Raw genomic sequence first — 19,563 nt, forward strand, 5'->3', positions numbered from 1 at the left:
CGTTTTTTAGAACATTGGTTTCAACTATGAAATCATCCAACCCTTGGTACTCCGCTAAGAGTAGACCAGCCTTGCAAGCTTCAATCTCCATCTGGTAGCCCGAAATTACATGCTGAGAAGAGCAAATACAAAGATGCATCTACCCTGGTCATCCCTCGCCACAACTCCCACCCCATCCCACCATCTCCAGAATCATGTCTAAAACTCCCATCCACATTGATCTTAATTCTCCTAGAAGGAGGTGTTATCCACCGAGCTTGAGGAAATACTTTGCTTAAAACATTTGAGCAATCAACGAAGTAGGGTTTTGGATAATACGCCACCCTTGTTTTGCAAGTAAAGCCTGATTGAACTGAACCATATTACGAAAGCCAAGCCCACCCTCTGATTTTGGAATACACAACTTATCCCACGAAAGCCAATGGATCTTCTTATTATCACCCTTATCACCCCACCAAAACTTCGCCATCAAACGGTGCATCTCCAAACACAAATTCTTTAGAAGCTCGAAACAACTCATAACATAAGTTGGAATAGATTGAGCCACCGCTTTTATCATAACCTCCTTACTTGCCGCACTCAAAGTTTGTTCTCTCCACCCTTGTGTATGTTTTCTCACCTTCTCCGTAAAAAAAAAAAACCAAAGGCTAGAGTAACTAATTTCCGTCGGCAAACCCAAATACTTGTCATGTTTATCCACTCTAGCTACACCCAACAGCCCCGCCAATGTTTCTTGCTTTGAAAGAATCACATTTTTACTTAAACAAATACTACTCTTCTCCAAACTAACCTGCTGTCCCGAGGCCATCTCATACATATGAAGAATATCCGACACCACTTTACACTCCTCCTCTTCTGTCTTAAAGAAGATAAATGAGCCATCAGCAAAGAACAAATGCGAAATGGAGGGTGCCGTCGGACAGATCCTAACACCATGAAGCAAACCAGAATTTTCAGCCCTTAAAACCAATCTCGAGAGCGCCTCCGCACAAATAATAAATAGGTATGGAGAAATAGAATCACCTTGGTGAAGACCCCTAGTTGGAAAAATCTTTCCTCTTGGCTCACCATTCAACACAAACGAATACGACCTTGTACTGATACACTGCATAACCCACATAATCCAACGTGAACTGATGATATTCTTTTGGTATAAATGATTATTTCGTAAATGGTCATTATTCTTGCTTATTAAAAAGTCAGAATAGTTTTTATTAGTGTAATATTTTTATTTGACATACAATAAAACATTGTTATCAAAATATCAATAAGTCAATTACTTTTAATACTGATAAAGACATAGTTTTTTTTTTCAAATAATGAAAACACACTAGCAATTTAATCTTTAACTAGCGTTTAAGCACGCGCTATGCGCCTACAACAATGCTCAAGTGATGTAAACAAACTTGCAAAATGAAATTGCTCTCAAACTAAAATTAAAATCGTGCATAAAGTTATAAGGTTGCACGCTAAACCCTAAATTAATCGATGCCATGCAAAATTTTGATTGACACACCAAGCAGAAGACATATGCCAATAGGGGCAAATATCTTTTTCGTTGGCTTGATTAATCTCTAAATTGAGAAGGAGTTTTTGTTTATTGTGAAGATTGAAGTGAGAGTCTCAACTAAATGGGGAGTTGTGTTTCACGTGTGAGGGATATGGGCAGTTGATTTGAAATTTAGGATATTAGGATGGGAAAGATATCTCAGCTTTTTACTGTTTTATCTTTTTGCTATTCAATTAGAGCTTGATTAATATTTTGAAAGAGTGGCAGAAAAAGGAAAGATGAGGTTGAGTGGTTGACAGTTCCATAAGGCCTATTGACTTAATTAATACCGATATAGTGATTTTTGTATGTATTCAATAGTGTTTTTGTATGATTTTCAAAAAAATAAAGAAGTGTTTTTGTATGTAGAATCACTCGTATTCACTTGTCGACATGCATATATGACAAGCGACGTTAAGAGTGGGAAGAGAGCTGAGATAGTGGTGGTTGAAATGGTACACTCCATGAAATGAAATGATAGAGTACGCTGCATATGCTGCCGCATTCGAGACATTTTCGGCTGGACCGTTTGCATTATATGTGTACTTTAAGAGACAAAGCCATGAAGGATCGACAGATTTAAACTTGGTCAATTCATCAGATAGAGTAAGTTTCATGCCTGATCTTTAGGTCTGGCTCTGTAGCTGGCTCTATGGTTCTGTATTTGCTTCTAGATTAAATTTTGCTGCAAGAATTTTGTCTACGCAAAATTAGTCAAACTTATGATCATATGATCTCTAAAATGTGTACGCAAATATTGTCCCTCGAATATAATGGAATGAACAAGTTCAGATTGATATATACAAGGAGTTGGGGTGGAAAATTGATATACAAACGTCAGTATCCAATATCATATGTATTCAAAGAAAAGAAGAGGGGCTAAGGGTAGAGTTGGACTCCACCTCAACCTTCATCCCCAAACTCCTAGTCTCATTTATACCATGTCAATTACAAAGATCCCAACAATCAAAGCCAACACTGCATAAGCTGGAACCGGCTACCGCAAATTCATGGTAAACCAATTACAGGGCAATGGAATTCTTAATAATTGAAAGTTTGAGTCATTTTGAGACCACCATTTCTGAAATCTTATACTGAATTGTAAAAACGTTAAAACGGCCCTTTTTAATTCTCTAACCTTGTTTGGGAGGAGAGTTCCAAACTTAAAGAATTACTTTTATTAACGATCTACCACTGTTCAGTGTTTACAACATCCGGATCCCTGTTTTTTCCACTCTAATTATGTATGAAATGGTCTCCCTGACATGAGTATCACTTACAAATAGCTGCTAGCTTTATTGGCAACACCATAATCATAACAGTGTGTTTATAATCATAGCCTTGCATTTCGGAGCTGTTGCTTCAGCAAAGGTAATATGTACTCCTGATAGCCCTCTGGCACAACCGTGTCATTCAAAGGATCTTTCCAGGCCTCCTCGTAAAGTTTCGGGTAGACATTACCATCATATCGGCCAAGAATGGAGCTAAGGTAGTGGTCAGTGTAATTAAATGCATCAACAAGGGCAACAGCATTGGGGCGGACCTAAAATAAATAATGACACAGTAATCAGATGACAGCAAGATTCAAAGAACGAACAAGTAGATCTTATAAAAAGTCGCAAAGGGAAAACCTGGGAATATAGGGATCTAAGCTGATCATTAGCAAGTGAAGCTTGTTTGGCTGTGATACTTCCAGTCGCGAGAAAATCACCCAGATGTTTGTGAACAAGAAATAAAGCATATATGTTACAGAGGATCTGCAACTGTTCTTTCACTCCCAGAATTATAGGGGTTTTTAAGAATTTAATTCTCCCCAGTGGTGACCAACTCATCCAACATATAGAGCTTTACAAAGAACACCTTTATGCAATGAGGATCCCAAACCCAAGTAAATATGTGAAGCTCAAAAATCTACTAGAGTAACATGATAAAAATGAATGAGCTTTACTTTGAAACAACAATCAATTGGCAATGAGCAAGTGCTGCATCCACTAGATTAGGCGAGAGTTCTGCAAAGCCTGAAGTAGAAAACATGACAAATCATCAAATTCTTCAAAATGTAATGGCATAAGGTCAGGAAATATAAATGAAAAGAAATTTGTAGTTCTGAATACATAGTTGACGGGATACATAAAAACACCTAACTAAGGGGGAAAAAAAGGAAAAGAGATGATACTACCTGTGATAGTATTCTCTTTGGATACTAGGATAAAAGTTCTTTTACCAGTTCAAAAGTATATTCTGTGCTGAAAAAAAAAAGGGCCAAAAGAACTCAAACCCACCCTCTTCAGGATTTGCGAACTTGCTAAGGTCTTTAGCACAGGCAACAGACATTCTCAAAGCCCTTGCTTCGAAAGCCTCCAGTATTACACTAGGCTTCAACCAATCCTCAGCTGCATGAAGTTGGAAATACAGTAGTAAGCAATAGAAGCTTGTAGTTGAACTCTTCAAGGTATTGAAAAAGGATTAGCCAACCAGTATGAATATATGCATAAATATAGCACAGATTATCCTTCAGACTGTACAATTTAGAAACCCTTCTTTGACAAATAGCAAAGGGAAACCAACAACTCATAGATTAAAATAATTTTCAACACCGAACCTTTCTGCACATTAGAACGAGATTGGAGCAAATGTTCCGCACGCCCCATGTAGGAAGTTGTGCCAATGGGTTTTTTACCAGATGGTAGCTGAGAAACAGTCTTCATGAGAAATCTAGCAACCTGATGACATTTGTCAGCATTTCAGCGCACATAAGCAAATATTGATGGAATCCGTTGGATCCAATTTCAACCGAAGCAAATTTTATCTAGTAATCTATAGGGGCCAGGTCAAACAAGTAAAATTTCGAATTCTTAAGCCACAGACCTGTAGAAGTAAAACAACATTGTCTCCTTCATATGTACACGCCGGGATATAAACAGCAAATAACTCAGGGAGCCCACTGCTAGAAAGATAACCATGACCACCACATAATTTCCGGCATTCTTCAATGCCATCCTGCCAAACAAAAAGAGGGTAAAATTAGATAAATGAACAGCTGTAATGGTACGGGAATGACTATCTTTTTCGTGTACGCCAAATGGGTCCTTAAAATTATGAAAAAAGGACAAGATGCAAGGGCAGGAGTAATCACGTACAGCAGTTGCAGAAGTAGTCAATGACTTTAAACCCGCAGTGCATGCATGAGCCTCAGGCAATGTAGAAAAATCATTTGCTTGCAGTTTTTGCGTTACATCCGTATACAGCCATTTCAACCATTCACCAACAAATCTGAAAGCATAGGCGGAAGCCAGCAAAGGGAATAGTCTATTTTGTTGGGTCTTGTAATCAATCACCTAAAAGATCATGAACAAAAATCAGCTGATTAATCATGTTCAGTATAAACATAGAAACTGGGATCTCAAAATTTATGAAGAGGATGACTTTATATCATACCTGTGTCTCAACACCACTATCATTTGAACCAAATTGTCGACGAACAGCACTGTACCTTGTAGCAATACACACTGCCCGTGACAATGCAGAGGAAGCATCAGCTACAATTGTTTGGCGAACAAAAACCATAGTTCCATAAAGTAGTTGCCTTGGAACGTTGGACTGAACAACTTTTCCTTCTCTTGTAACTTGTGAGACTCTGACACATTCACAAGAATTATCAGAACGGTCATCTTATCCATCAATGCCAGTCCCTAATTATATATGAAATCTAAATTATTTAACCATCAGAACAAGCACACTAACTGTAATGAGAAGTACATACCTCATCAACATGCGATCCCTTGGGATGCGCACATGATTAAATCTTAGGACACCATTGTCCATGGAGTTGTATGCTCCACTTCCAAATTTCATTCCGATATCACCTATAGTTACGCCTGGAAGAGGCAAGTGATCATCCAAGCTCCGAAGTTGGACGATGAAACCTAAAAGTGAATATATTTACGCGGGCAAGCCCATTAATCATTTACTTTATAATAGAAGTTGCAAAAATTGTTTGCTGAGTAATTACCGTTCACTCCATGGTCTTGACCATCAGTAATAAGACGAGCAAAAACAACAGCGTGAGTCGAAACTTTTCCCAAGCCACCAGGCCACCACTACTCAAAACAAAAAAGGAAAACCAATAAGAACCTAATGCAGATATTGTGGCCATGGAGAATAAAAAAAATAGAACAACATGGTTTTTATTTTTTTTATTTCTTTCGAGAAGAATGCCACATCATGCTTGAAATGTGGACAAATTGCAAAAAGTGATCAAGAACAACTACCTGCCAATATTTTATTACAATTGATACTAAAGCATCACTAAAAACATGAGAAAGAACAGAGTAGATGAAAAATACTAGCAGAAGTACTTACTTTGCTTGAAGTCAGTGTAGGGCTATGAATAACAAACTCGTCAGTCTTTGGATCAAATGTTGCAGTGGTCTCAAGCCCTTGGACATTGGAGCCATGGCCAAGTTCAGTCTGTGCATAGCAACCAATAATTTGCAGCTTGTATGCCAGCGGCAACCACTTCTTTTGCTGTTCCTCAGTACCTGATCCTTTAATAAAAGGTATAAACATTCCCTGAAGAGAAAATCAGCTTCTTCAGAAACATCCTAATTTCTAACCTACTACATCCTAGAAGAAAATGCGCAAAGTTTATCCAACAGACTAACTCTAAGAAACAAGTGATTATCGCATATAAGACATGGCAATGCAGCAAAGTAGATTACGTTACGACTATAAAAGAACTAAGAAACAAGTGATTATCGCATATAAGACATGGCAATGCAGCAAAGTAGATTACGTTACGACTATAAAAGAACTCAGCTTACCCAGTGAAGATCCATATATGAAGGCTGATCGATATAAAACCTTAACTTAGATGCTTCTTCCTCTGCAATTAACAGTAGCACAATCAAATCATTCAACGAGGAAACCATAGACAGTGTGTAATAAATCCGTAAAACAAGAAACCTACCAGTAAGTTTAAGCTCATTGATCCGCTTCCAGACATGAGCTGCTTTTCTCAGAGTGTCCTTAAACAAGTCCTTCCTACTTAGCCTAGTCCTATCATCCTTCTTAAACACCTAACAACAAAACAAACATAATCACAAATTAAATAAAAAGAAGAAGAACAAAAAAAGAGACAATTTCGTACCCAATTCCAAACAAGCACAACTCATAATAAAGCTTCGAACTTTAACCACTAGAATCACAAAAACGAAAACTTGGATTGGACCCAATTGAGCTAAGAGCTTAAAGACTGAAACTTTAACCGAAAATAGTGAAAATATGGATGAGATTGAATCACCGGATCGGTGGCGACAAGGCGAGCAATCCGATCGGAGACTTCCAAAGCGTGGCGGGAGCCGGCCCAGACGACCTTCATTTGGTCCACATCGAACTGGGTCTTGCTCCTTTCGTGAGCCAAATGATCCACACCCTCCATTTCTTCTCAGACCAAGAAAACCAAAGACTAAGAATTGACAAAGGACACCAAGAACACTGGTTTTGTAAGAGAGTGGTGTTGGAGATGAGGGTAATTAGAATAAAAGGGTGGATGAAGGATGACTATGAGTTATTTATAATGGTCCTTCTAAAAGGAAAGAAAGGGGTCTACTTGATGATCATGGATAGAGAGATAAGCTGAGACGAGTTGGCTTTGAGTTTCCCAATGTTCATGTTTTTGGGTTTTTTTGACGGGTTTGGCTGCTGTGCAGTGCTGTATAATATAAATATCGAATCAGATGGTGGATATAGGATATCTTAAAATACACGTGGGCTTGTGGGGTGTATGAACAGTGGATTAGGGGCGCTGCACACATGCAGCGCTACACCGTAGAATTTCCCGTGTTTTGACTAGTTTTTTTTGTTTAATTGTTTCTCTCTACTAATAATTTTGCACGTGGTAAAAATGCGTCATATATGGACATGTACCGAAATTCATTCGTGTTTCTTTCAACTTTCACCGGTTTGCATTGTTAATTTGTGATCAATGAACTTAGAGCTATTAAAATGAATTTTGACAGTAAAGTTCTTTGAATTATTGAATAGTTAATTGTTAGTCGTTAATCTTTATTGAGGACCATGTCAAGTTGAACCTGCTCTACTTCTAGCATTGGTAATTAGACTCTGCATATTCAAAGTTGAAAGTTTAAGGGTTGTTGCTTCCTTAAAACAAAGCATCCAAAACGTTTAGCTTTCTTTACGTGTAAGACTAAGAGCCAGATGAACTCATCTGTATGCATTAATCTTATTTCGGTATGTATAATAATTAATTAATGACCAAATGTACACCAATTTGCTTGACGAATGATATGACTAGACTTTCTTTTGTCTGTAACACCATCATCTCTTCTCATCTATAATGTAGAATTTTAGCGTTTGAAGATACAATAGATGGGAAGCTAAGTAGCACGGACACAGACACGAGTGTCCGTATTGGACACGATTCGATATGTAGACACGACATATATAAATGTTTTTGGACACGGACACGTGGTAGAAACGTTAATTAAATATTATTTTTAATATATATATTAAAAAATTAATTTATAAATTTGAAAGTATTTTTAGAATTTTAGATGTATATATATGTCAAAGTGTGCATTAAAATGATGAAACATAACTTGTTAGAATGACTAAAAACTTGATAAGTACTTTGGATAACCAAGGTTCGAATCCCACCACAAACATTCTTATTTTTATCACGAGTTTCTCTTTTTATATATATTAAAGTGTGCATAAATATAACAAAAACTGAATCTATTGGAATGGTTGAGGAGTTGTTGAGTGCTTTGGATGACCAATGTTCGAATCTCACCATAAGCACTTTCCCTTTTATTATGAGTTGGTGCGTGTCCACGTGTCCGATTCGGATACTCGCGTGTGCGGGCCGTGTCCAAAGTTAGTTCGCGTGTCCGTGTCCGTGTCGGGCACGCAATACGCTGTCCATAGCACGTGTACGTGCTTCATAGATGGGAAGTGAATTTATTGACCACCCAAATTTTACCCATGTGTGTCCACTAAATTATAATTTCTTTTCAATTTCACTTTAACAAATTCTTCCAAATCACATCAATTAATTTCTCTATTAGTTAAAATATTAATAAATTCTAATTTCTTTTCAAATTTACTTGAAGAAATGCTTAATGACCACACCATGCATACACTTCCCAACAAGGTCCTTTTTTGGTCTATTGAAAATGGTTAATGGAAGAAGTTTTAAGCAAAACTAATATTGTTTAAGACTGATATATAAAAAAAACATTAAGCAAAACATTTGCCACGGCTGAAAAAACATTAGTTAACTCTAAAGATATCACGCCAACCTTTCTCTAATATCTTAAAATATCATGCCAACCAAAGTTATGGGTGACCGGTCATTTCTAAGTTCTAAAACACAAATTAGAATGCACAACCCCTTCCATCTCCTGCTTTTTTAAAAAAAAATCCCTCCCATTTCATGTAGGGAAGAGATTTTCATATATATATAGTCAATATCCAGAGTGAAGTTTCACTCTGAAAGTACAGAGAGAAGTTTCAATTTTGGCACATTTTCCGGTCAAAGTTTTTCACCATAAGTGATTCTATATTTAGGTATGCTATTCAAGATCATCTCTACAAAATTTCATCTAATTCGACAATGTTTTAAGCTTTTAAAATTGAGATTTACACGAACGGTTCATGTTGAATATTTTTAATTCATTCATTGATTTAATCTAATTTCAATACCTTAACGATGTCCGAATTGGATAAAATTTTGTATAGATGATCTTGAATAACATGCCTAAATATAGAATCACTTACGGTGAAAAAATTTGACCGAAAAATATGTAAAAATTGAAACTTCACTTTGTAATTTCAGAGTGAAGATTCACTCTAAATATGAACTATATATATATATATATATATATATATATATATATATATATATATATATATATATATATATCAGTCTCATAAATTGTAGCTCAAATGAATTCAATGAATACAATTAATGTGCATTAAAATTACTTTATTACTATTCCACAATTCATCCAAACACATACAATGTTGCATATCTTCAATCTAAGAGCTCGTTTCTCGAAATAAACAAATTTAGCATGAATTTCATGGATTTTGTAATCCAAAGAATAAAAATCCGGTGGTCTTCCTCTTCCACTCTTTCACTTCAGTGGCCAATCCTCTACAGTACATCTTGAAAGCTTTGCAATTCCATAACAATATCTTAAGAGAATCCGGAGTCCCTAAATTCGGCTGATCACTGTAATGGTCTACCTTAATATTGTTATATCCGTACATTAGTGTTCATAAGACTTTATCTGTCATGTTGGAACATGTATGGGGAGCACTGCAAGATCTGTAGGACATTTCACATTTCACTGTGCCAAACCATTGCCAGTACCAAACCCCCAATCTGCAGATGGTTTGCAAACATGCATTTGCACTTGATGATGGTCTGCATCAGTTCCTTCAGAATGGACTGCAAGCAACGCACAAAAGATGGATGGGTGAACAAAATGATGATCAAACACTGCATTATTAGACGGATAGAGCGATTCATTTCATTATTTAGTTTTCATTTAACAAGTTAGGCTAGCGTGAACTTACCAAAGCAGACTTAAACAACCAATTTCATGTATAATAGGGTTTAGTTATTAGGAAATTGCACAATTACGAAAACAATTCAACACCACAAAGTTTTATATATTGTATAGAAGGAAACTTGAACTTCATTTTTTTAGTCTAACTGGACCTCAAGTTTTTGAAGGCTGTTATCTTTTGCAGTTGTATCATCTTCAGATAACTATTGGCCAAAACATAAAGCTTCTCCCCAAACGCACCAAGCTGAACAAATGGTTTTCTTCTGAAATTGTTCAACGACTTTTCGGTTACCAGTTTCTCTACTTGATTTAGGATGATAAACTGACACAGGGCATGAAAAGTAAATTAAAATATCTCATTCTATCACTGCATAGATGATAGATCATACTGCAACAAGTATGATGGTCTATCTCAGAGGAGGAATTATACACATGAGTTTTCCCTTAGATTATCATCTATCAAAAATCAATCAATTAAGAGACAGGAGTAAGAAAAACCTGGTCAAAATATACAGTCCACTTATAATCCAAGCAAAAACAAGCAAAGTCAATATCAGGATTTCAAAACAAGAATGAAAGGAGAGCATACAGTACCTTGTCAACAATGAACTAATGACAGCATGACGAAATTCAAACTGGACAAGAGTTGAACCACTCTCTGATAGATGTCGTGACAATGCCAGAGATGAGCATGCAACAGATTGCTAAGCACCTACCTCCAGGGTGAAATCTTCCCAACACTTTGAGAACTCCTTTCTGCTGTATCTACATAATGAATCCCAAAACAAAATGAGGAAAAACTAAAAGTTCTTGCCATTCCCAAAATATCGAGGGTAGAAAAAAGATATTGAAACATATAGGCGGGTTATGGAGCGAACGTCCGTAACCCGCCGTAAAAATGTGATTTGGCGATTCCAGCGACGGCGAGGCCCAACGGCACAGCCGCACTCTCCATCTCCTGGCGCTCCTGTCTGTGCCAGTCGAAGCTCCATCGGCAACCCACAATGGCCGGAATTGGCAAAATCAATTTTCTTGATTTATTCCGGCGACTTTCTGACTCTGGCCACCGTTGGAGCTCCGGCCGGCACAGACATGATCAACTCGCCGTGGTGAGTCTCCTTGTGCCCCTCTGCTGTGCCTCGCCATTGCCGGAATCGGGACGTCCGTACTTGCAGACGTCCGCTCTCGATCGTCTATATTTATATATACATTGAGCGGATCAGGAACGGACGTCTGCACATGCAGATGTCCCGATTCTGGCGACGGCGAGGCGCATCGGTGTGGAGGACCAGCACAGGCGGACTCAGCACGGTGGGGCGATCCGGTCTGTGTCAGCAGGAGCTCCATCAGCTGCTGGAATCACAAAGTCACCAGAATAAACCCATAATTTGTTTTTTTGCCGATTCCAACTGCCGTGTATATTTGATGGAGCTCCGGCCGACACAGACGGGAGGTGGGTAGTGCGTTTGTGCCGGTCTGGCGCGCTATTGCGGCATGCGGTCGTCGAAATCAAGACGTCTGCACTTTAACGGCGGGTTACGGACGTCCGTTCTTGATCAGGCCTATATATATAAGGCGTTTCAAGTACGGACGTTCCGTTTCCGGCAATGATGGGCCACAACGGCGGGGCGCACCAACACAGCCGCACTACTCACATTCCAGCGATCCCTTCTGGGCTTTCCGGAGATCCATCGGCAACCCACGGCGGCTAAAATCACGAAATCTACCCAGAAAACTTGATTTTGTAGATTTCGGCTGCCGTAAGTCATCGATGGAGCTCCGGCTGGTACAAACGGGATCGCTGGAAGGTGGGTAGTGCGGTTGTGTTGGTCCGCCCCGTTGTTACGGCCTGCCATAGCCGAAATCAGAACGTCCGCACCTGATCACCGTGCTATATATATATATATATATATATATATATATAATTATTTTTTCAGTTAAGGAGGTCCTGCACCAATGGTTTTGGTGCGGATTTCTAATTTTCACCACTTTTCGATCGAATTTTCTCATCTTCACCGTCTAGTATCTAGATAATATTGTGTAGATAATCTTTGCAAAATTTCAGCCAATTTGGTGATCGTCAAGACCCTCAAAATTGAAAAAAAAATAGTCGAACTAAATTCTGTTAAATATGAACCGTTCATATTTTTAACAGAAAAACGCAATTTTGGGCCTTAACGATTACCAAATTGCTGAAATCTTGCAAAGATGATCTACACAATATTATCTAGGTACTAGACGGAAAAATGAGAAAATTCAATCGAAAAGTGGTGAAAAAATGAAAATCCGCACCAAAATATTGGTGTGGACCTCCGCAGCCAAGAAGGGCTATATATATATATATATATACAGTCCCTATCCAGAGTGAAGTTCCAATTTTGGCACACTTTTCGGTCAAATGTTTTCACCATAAGCGATTCAATATTTAGATATGTTATTCAAGATCATCTCTACAAAATTTCATCTAATTCGGACATTGTTAAGGTATTGAAATTAGATTAAATCAATGAATGAATTAAAACTGTTCAACGTGAACCGTTTGTGTAAATCTCAATTTTGAAAGCTCAAACCATTATCAAATTGAATGAAACTTTGTATGGATGATCTTGAATAACATACCTAAATATTGAATCGCTTATGTTGAAAAAATTTGACCGAAAAGTGTGCCAAAATTGGAACTTCACTATGTAATTTCAGAGTGAAGCTTCACTCTGGATAGGTACTATATATATATATATATATATATATATATATATAATACTCTTACAGAGATGTAGGTATAACTTCATAAAATGAAAGCAGTCCATTGGTCTACAATCTAAATGCACCACTGGTACAGTCACTACAGTGATCCTAAGACTATGATTACCCTAGCAGAATATCTATCTGGCTAAAATATTTCCCAGGTAATAAAGAAGGAATATGTCCTGGCATGGGAAAGTATAAAGATTGTTACAATTACAAGGATTGAATTTTATTATATGAGTACAAATTATCAGGAACAAGAAACAATCCCATGCATTCTGAACAGAAACAAGAGAATACTGGGAAAATTAAATTAATAATCAAGGTGGGGAAACAGCTTCTAATTCTAATGCAGAAAGATTTTTAATGTCTCAGTTAAAGTCCTTCAATCTTTTCTTAAGCATGTCCATTGATTTCTTACGAGCACTTTGCTTGGTATTCCTGTTCGAAAGGCTTCCGAAAATCCCATCAGCAGAATCCTTGAATTTCTCACAGATACTGGCCACCTTTTTATAATCCAAAGTACTGTAGTTTTTCTGCCTTATCACAGGATTCATGAAATTCTCTGGCTGACTGCTTGACAAAAGGTTTATCAATTGTCTTGCCTCTATCAAGCAACCTCTAAAACTTCCGTCTTTGTAAATTTCGCTCAAGCCAGTACTGTGAAACCTGTCATCTGCAAAATTCTCCAATTCATTCAGGTCATTGTTGATACCCATGACTGCATTTGCATTGAACCTCTTTATGCTATCATTTAGAAAAGCTGATACTATAGAGTTGGAGATGTGATCAAGAGCCCCACTCCCAACCTTGTACAGAGCATCCAGAGGTAATATTTGTTGGGCAGTGGACAGAAGAGTATCGAGGTAAATAACAACTTCATTTATGTACTCATTTGTGCCCTGTATTGGTTCCTCTGAAGTCCAATTAATATTTTCTGTAAGATGCATGAACTCATCCAACTTGGCATTCACCAAATTCAGCAAAGCAAGATAAGCTTCATCCCTAGCCGTCTTTAGAACTACCTTGGCAGTCAAACCAGCTTGAGGCCTTTCAACAGAACGACTTGGAATCCCACATAGTTGGGCTGCATGTCGAAGGAAAAAGTCACAAGCTCTTTCAAGTACAGATATGTTTGCAGCAATCTGCATGGCCTGAGAGACACCAATGCTGCCACCTTGAATAGTATTAAGTATCACCTCATTTAACACATCTATCAAGAATTTATCCACATATTTCTTCACAACATCGTAGACATTACTATGTGTCCCATAAGTCAAGTAATCAACAGACCCTTTGATGAATGATCTGACAATTCGGCATACATCAGGTACTGTGGAGGAGAATGGTGCAATGAATGGAAAAGCTGGTGTAATATCTGTTGTCTGGAGATTGAAGGACAATACATTATTTTCATAGTCAATTTCCTTCTTCAAGACCATCTGCTCATAGGTATCATTCGCAATAACACTAGCAATTTGTTGACGACACTCTTCTGAAAGAAGCTCGTGGTATTTGTCTCGGCTCTTGTTAAGTGTCTCAAGAAGAGGTCCCACTTCATACCCATATTGCCTAAGAGTACAGCCGAGCAGGGTCACATAATCCTTCACCAAGAGAAGATGGGTTGCAGAATTCATTTGGGAGAATTGAACTTCTAACAGAGATTTCAATTTTGCTACAGCTGTTTCCCACATTGTTTCAACTTGTTCGGCTAAAAGTAGGCCTCCAGCAGTCCTCAGGACCCGATCCTCCACTATGAAGTATCCTGCAATTTGAGCCAGAAATGTTTGATAGGATTCAATAAAGGGCTGTGTCGAAGAGATCTGTAAGTCTGAATTAAGCTGCAACAATCGATTTCGATAGTAATACTCCCAAAACTGCTCTTGGATTCCTAAGCAACTTTGGATGTGATAAGCCCTATATAGAGGGGTTAGGTCCACCTTTAACACAGATTCTTCCTCAATCTCTTCAACATCCAAAGTATACGCAAAATCTCCCAACCCCGGAAGGTTCTGTTCCTCAGCTTTCCTTTGCCGATCCAGCATTTCCTCATCTCTCTGGCGCGCAGAAGCAGCATGGCCTATTGCTGTTTGTCCAATATCCTTTGCAGAACTTCTTATCTGAACCAGCCATTCATTGAATTGACTAGTTACTTTCTTCTCAATGTGCAATTTAATCAATGGAATCCGCTTCTCTATGACCATTCTCAGTGTCCTGACAGGAACATTCTTCATGTAACTTTTCTCAATCATATCTAAGGTTTTCAATGCTGGGTAAAACTGGCCATCGGACAAGTGCTTGTTAAATTTGACGCAGAGCTCCAGCAGATGCACACAATTCTTAGACATTTTGATAGCTTCAGCCAAATTCTTTTTACTTGAATAAGACTCGAGAAGCTCCTCAAGTTTAACCAACAATGTACTCCCAACCTCTTGCAACTTAAAATTATCACTGGAGAGCTCGCCTTTCAACTCTTCAGCATCAACCAAAACCCCACGTAGCTCGTCAACTGCAAGAATGAACTCCTCGTAATGAGTTTTACAGAGGTCCTCAATCTCGACTTCCTTCTTTCTCACCACATGCTTAAGCTGCTGAAGGAGTGATTCCGGCCTCCCCATCTCAAATGCATGCCGGACAATAGGACCCAGGTCATCTCCATTCCCAATCAATGTAGCCAGAACCAAGTCCTCCGCGGCATCCCCATTCTCTACAGAAACTCTTCTCTTGGATTTTGATTCCATTTCTCAAGTAAACCCTTTCAAATCAAAACCATACCAAAAGAAACAGTAAATAAAAATTACAACTTGAGCAAACAACACATACTTTATCTCACTCATACTAATCAGGCAATGATCCCAAACATGGTATCAAACAGTGACATTAACTCATTCTGTTTAGAGATTGCTCATACTTAAAATGATTAAACTTTCACCGAGGAAAACACAGCCAAAAACCGAAATATATTGAACATATAAGGCATGTCAAAATAAAATCTTTAACAGAGCCCCAAATTTGAACTGTAAAATCCACACGCAAGAGCTTCCTAAAGTAGCAATCCTTCTCCAATATCCCAGTCATAAATAGCAACCCAACACAGAGAGAGAAAGAGAGGGATCAAAACTAGAAAGCTTACCAGTTGAAATGGCTGTAGGATTTGGTTGAACACAAGGGCTTGAATCCACTGGCCGAATCAGTAAGACACCAAACCCTAAAAAAAGTTGAATATTTTTAACCCATATGGGGTTTCCCACCTCTGAAAATCCCTAATTTTGGTGAATTTGCTTTATTTTGAAGCTAGGGCAGTCGTTTTTGGGCGAGTGTGAGCCTTTTACAGATGCTCTCTGATGCCTCCACGTGGCGTAGAGAGATGAAAAACATTCCTATTCTTTTTCTTCCTTTTTAAAGGAAAATATCTTGGATTAATTATGTAGAGTACATTGGTTTAATCGCTTATAGTGATTAGTGACCACCCAACAAGGCAAACGTTTGCATGCATCGGCAGACCGAATTGTATTGGTTTCTCAGACTGCTCTTCTCCTAGTATATTCATGTTTTAGCTGGAAGTATGGAACTCATCTAGTTCAGTTTTAATTAGTTCGGCTTTCAAACATTAGTACATAATGGGATTTTAACAGAGAAGAATGATTCTTTAAATCTGATAACTTTGCGGTTAATATACAACAATGGTTGCCTAGGAATGTATGCATAGCACCAGGTTCATATAAAGTGTGAAAAAATATGTTGTAAATATGCAGTCAGCCTTGAAATGGAGGCATTACCACCAAAGCCTAACACACTAAATAATCGCTACAGAACCATCGATGTCATCATGTCGAAATAGGTGGCAGAAGTTATTGACTTGAACTGAAGTTTGAACTGGGCATCCATGGATATGATGGGAATCACCCATTTTGTTTGCAGAGCATCAGATAACCTTAACAAACCTGCAACCCTCTCCAACTTCCACTCCCCTACACAGATCGCTTCCTTTCTGGCATCATGTGAAGATTCGCGACACCAAGTCTGCTGGTGCCATCAAGTCATGCACAGGAAGAGCCCAGATTGTTTTAAACTTTTATTGGCATGATAGTAACTGTTTCATCACTTTCACACGTGCCCAAAATTTTCACAAGTCAGCAGCTTTGTTGAACTAGAAATTATCGTGTCAAAAGACATTCATCAATGTCACCAGAGATTAGTCAAAACATGCACGAAACTTTCTCATTAGCTCTATACTCCCTGCAATAGTGGATCCTGCAGTCCCAACAAATCCAAGAGAAGCACAACTGCAAACAGTTTGCTCTATGTAGAGAAGAACATCGGGCATTACTGCAGACGGACAACTTTTCTTAATCTGATCAGTTCCATCATTAACATTTGCAAAATTATTGAACTTCATACCATGACCTGTATCAACAATTCTTTTAGCCGTTTCTATCACCAACTCATCACTTTCTTTCAGGATAAACAGTTTAAACTGATTTGAATCTCTAGCCAAATCCCCCAAGTAATTTCCGGTCCAATTACTTTCAGGAAGATCAGTCATCACAAAAATATGAATGGGAAGATTGCTCTGCATCAAAGTCTCCACCTTTTGTTTTAGCCCTTCAAAAGTAGTCTTCCAGTGATTCTTGAACTGCCCATCTAATAATCTAAGCTGTGCACATAGGAAAGGAGCCTTTATGGTATCCAAAGCAAATTTCTTTCCTGCACTCAATATCGCAGGGGTAAATGGAAGAAATTCAATCTCCTCCATTAGAGTACCTATCCTTAGATCTCTTGGAGATTCATGGATATCAATGAGTAGCTCCGAACCTTTGTATGGAGCAGTGAAAAGGCTTCCAAATGCCAGCACAGAAGCGGATTCAGCTTTGGAACCAGGTCCAAAAGTCTTATATACATCTCGTCGCTTCCTAACATATGGAATTTTCTTTTTCTTCAGTTTCTCATCAGGTTGAAAAGAATCTAATGCCCCATCCTCTTTGCCATTTTGGTATGTCCACACAGTGGTTCTGCAGTCTTCACTAACAGCATGTACACACTTGGCATTACCTTTCACCCCAGTTAGTACAGATCCACATTCCTTTAGTTTATCCAGCAAATAAGGCTGTGCATCAAACTCAGTGTGGCAAGCAAAATCTAACTTCACATTGCACCACAAGGACATAAAAACCCTGAAATCTATAACTCGAACTAATGGAGAAGAAACTAGGGATGATATATCAACAATGTCAGCCATGGATACATACCTGCAACAAAAGATGAATAAAGTTGAAACCAAGCAACTAAATAAATCTTCTATGACTATATACGAACATGACAGGTTTTTCTTAATTGGCAAATAAACTGCACAAACTTTTGGGTTCTCAACAAGCTTACTCAACAGAGCTTGATAAGACTATTTGGCCTATCTCATTTCTTCAGAAATGTAAAGACGACGAGCTAAAAGCACCAAACTTTACATTCCCTAATGCTTATCCTACATTGTTTCTATCAAGCAATGCCCAGCTTCAACTTTACATGTATCACCAAAGAAACTACGACACACCCAATTCATCATAAACTCACCTAGCAAAAACTCCAACAATACTAACCAAACACTGCATCCAACAGAGCCCCCAAATCGGTGGCATTGCCTTAAAAACTAATCCAAACATCCAAACCCACATTCCAATTCCAACCACATTAACCAATAGAAAAGCAAACAAGACTAATAAAAACCCACATACCTCCCACTCCTAATGAGCTCAACTACATGATCCCACACCTCACCCCTGATCTCATTCGGACCCGTAACCCGAAACTTGGGGCAACTCCCGAGCGCCACCGCGTGGTGATTCAGCACCGGCGGCACGACCAGGGTCCGGTTCAAGATTCCGGCCAACAAGATCCCATTTTTAAACTCCATGAGCTGGTTGTTGAATCCGCTGTGGGGCGCGTACCAGAGGAACCTGTCTCCATTGAGAGAGGGGCAGTTTGGGGAGTTGGGAAGTTGGGTTTTGAGGAGGGAAGAGAGGCTGAGGGAGAAGAAGTAGAGGAGGAAGAGGAGGGAGAAGATGAGGGTGAGGTAGAGGAGTGGGGATGTTTTGGTGGGGTATTTTTTGGGGTGGAATGATCTGAGGGAGGTGGGTTTGGAGGTTAAGAGCTTCATTGCTTTCTGGGTTTTTGAACTTGGGGAGAAAGTTTGGAGCTTTATGAATGTTTGTGATGAGGAAACTGGATCTCTGGGTAACTGGGTTGAACCAAAACTGATGACGGGTTACCGGGTCCGGGTCCGGGTCGTTTTAGTTTGGAGCTTGATCGATCAAAGAAGAAAAGTTGTGTTGGAAAAGTGACAAGCTAGTGAGGAAGCCTGATCAACAAACAAGCATGGTGTTCTGGTAAACCATAGTAACGTATCAAATGATTCAAACTTGAATGATTTGATTTCTTCTTTGGTTGCGGAAACTAGAGGTGGTGGTAAATTTACTTCGGGTTTCAAGTGAGAGCGAGCGAGCAAATAGAGATAGATAGTTTGGAAACTCAACTGTTTTAGAAGAATTGACATTTGTGTAAATAGAGATGGATGGTTTGGAAACTCAACTGTTTTAGAAGGATTGACATTGATGTAGTGGTTTATTGTGTGCTGATATATACGGTGTAATTACTAATTGTCACGTTTTAGTTTGTTCT

The 19,563-nt window shown here is 38.6% G+C and overlaps 3 protein-coding genes across 3 annotated transcripts; all 3 read right to left on the reverse strand.

Annotated features, from left to right (window-relative positions):
* Positions 1-2,709: 2,709 nt before the first annotated feature.
* Positions 2,710-7,126, reverse strand: LOC126793694 (peroxisomal acyl-coenzyme A oxidase 1-like). The gene is made up of 14 exons (XM_050520292.1): positions 6,852-7,126; positions 6,519-6,627; positions 6,373-6,434; positions 5,912-6,121; positions 5,562-5,649; positions 5,313-5,475; positions 4,988-5,186; positions 4,690-4,887; positions 4,418-4,549; positions 4,152-4,272; positions 3,832-3,942; positions 3,498-3,567; positions 3,181-3,358; positions 2,710-3,092 (listed from the first exon to the last, which is right to left on the reverse strand). Exons 1-14 carry the CDS (start codon positions 6,987-6,989, stop codon positions 2,883-2,885), a joined length of 1,989 nt encoding a protein of 662 aa, XP_050376249.1. The 5' UTR covers positions 6,990-7,126; the 3' UTR covers positions 2,710-2,882.
* Positions 7,127-13,102: 5,976 nt separating this feature from the next.
* LOC126793635 (exocyst complex component SEC15A) lies at positions 13,103-16,152 on the reverse strand. Its single transcript, XM_050520214.1, has 2 exons — positions 16,025-16,152; positions 13,103-15,646 (listed from the first exon to the last, which is right to left on the reverse strand). The coding sequence occupies exon 2, from the start codon at positions 15,630-15,632 to the stop codon at positions 13,263-13,265; it is 2,370 nt and encodes a 789-aa protein (XP_050376171.1). The 5' UTR covers positions 15,633-15,646; positions 16,025-16,152; the 3' UTR covers positions 13,103-13,262.
* Positions 16,153-16,525: 373 nt separating this feature from the next.
* LOC126793642 (O-fucosyltransferase 30) lies at positions 16,526-19,363 on the reverse strand. Its single transcript, XM_050520229.1, has 2 exons — positions 18,621-19,363; positions 16,526-18,140 (listed from the first exon to the last, which is right to left on the reverse strand). Exons 1-2 carry the CDS (start codon positions 19,040-19,042, stop codon positions 17,087-17,089), a joined length of 1,476 nt encoding a protein of 491 aa, XP_050376186.1. The 5' UTR covers positions 19,043-19,363; the 3' UTR covers positions 16,526-17,086.
* Positions 19,364-19,563: the final 200 nt, after the last annotated feature.

Source organism: Argentina anserina, chromosome 5 (assembly GCF_933775445.1).
Source record: "Argentina anserina chromosome 5, drPotAnse1.1, whole genome shotgun sequence".
In the NCBI taxonomy this organism is placed as follows: Eukaryota; Viridiplantae; Streptophyta; class Magnoliopsida; order Rosales; family Rosaceae; genus Argentina; species Argentina anserina.

Bases quoted from the DNA above. Each gene is read 5' to 3' on its own strand.
- LOC126793635 (XM_050520214.1), bottom strand. From the start codon at position 15,632: ATGGAATCAAAATCCAAGAGAAGAGTTTCTGTAGAGAATGGGGATGCC.
- LOC126793694 (XM_050520292.1), bottom strand. From the start codon at position 6,989: ATGGAGGGTGTGGATCATTTGGCTCACGAAAGGAGCAAGACCCAGTTC. The intron at 5,650-5,911 runs GTAAGTACTTCT...TGTTTTGAGTAG, and splicing joins CTACACTGACTTCAAGCAAA to TGGTGGCCTGGTGGCTTGGG. The intron at 3,093-3,180 runs GTTTTCCCTTTG...TATTTATTTTAG, and splicing joins TTAGATCCCTATATTCCCAG to GTCCGCCCCAATGCTGTTGC.
- LOC126793642 (XM_050520229.1), bottom strand. From the start codon at position 19,042: ATGAAGCTCTTAACCTCCAAACCCACCTCCCTCAGATCATTCCACCCC. The intron at 18,141-18,620 runs GTATGTGGGTTT...CTTTTGTTGCAG, and splicing joins GAGCTCATTAGGAGTGGGAG to GTATGTATCCATGGCTGACA.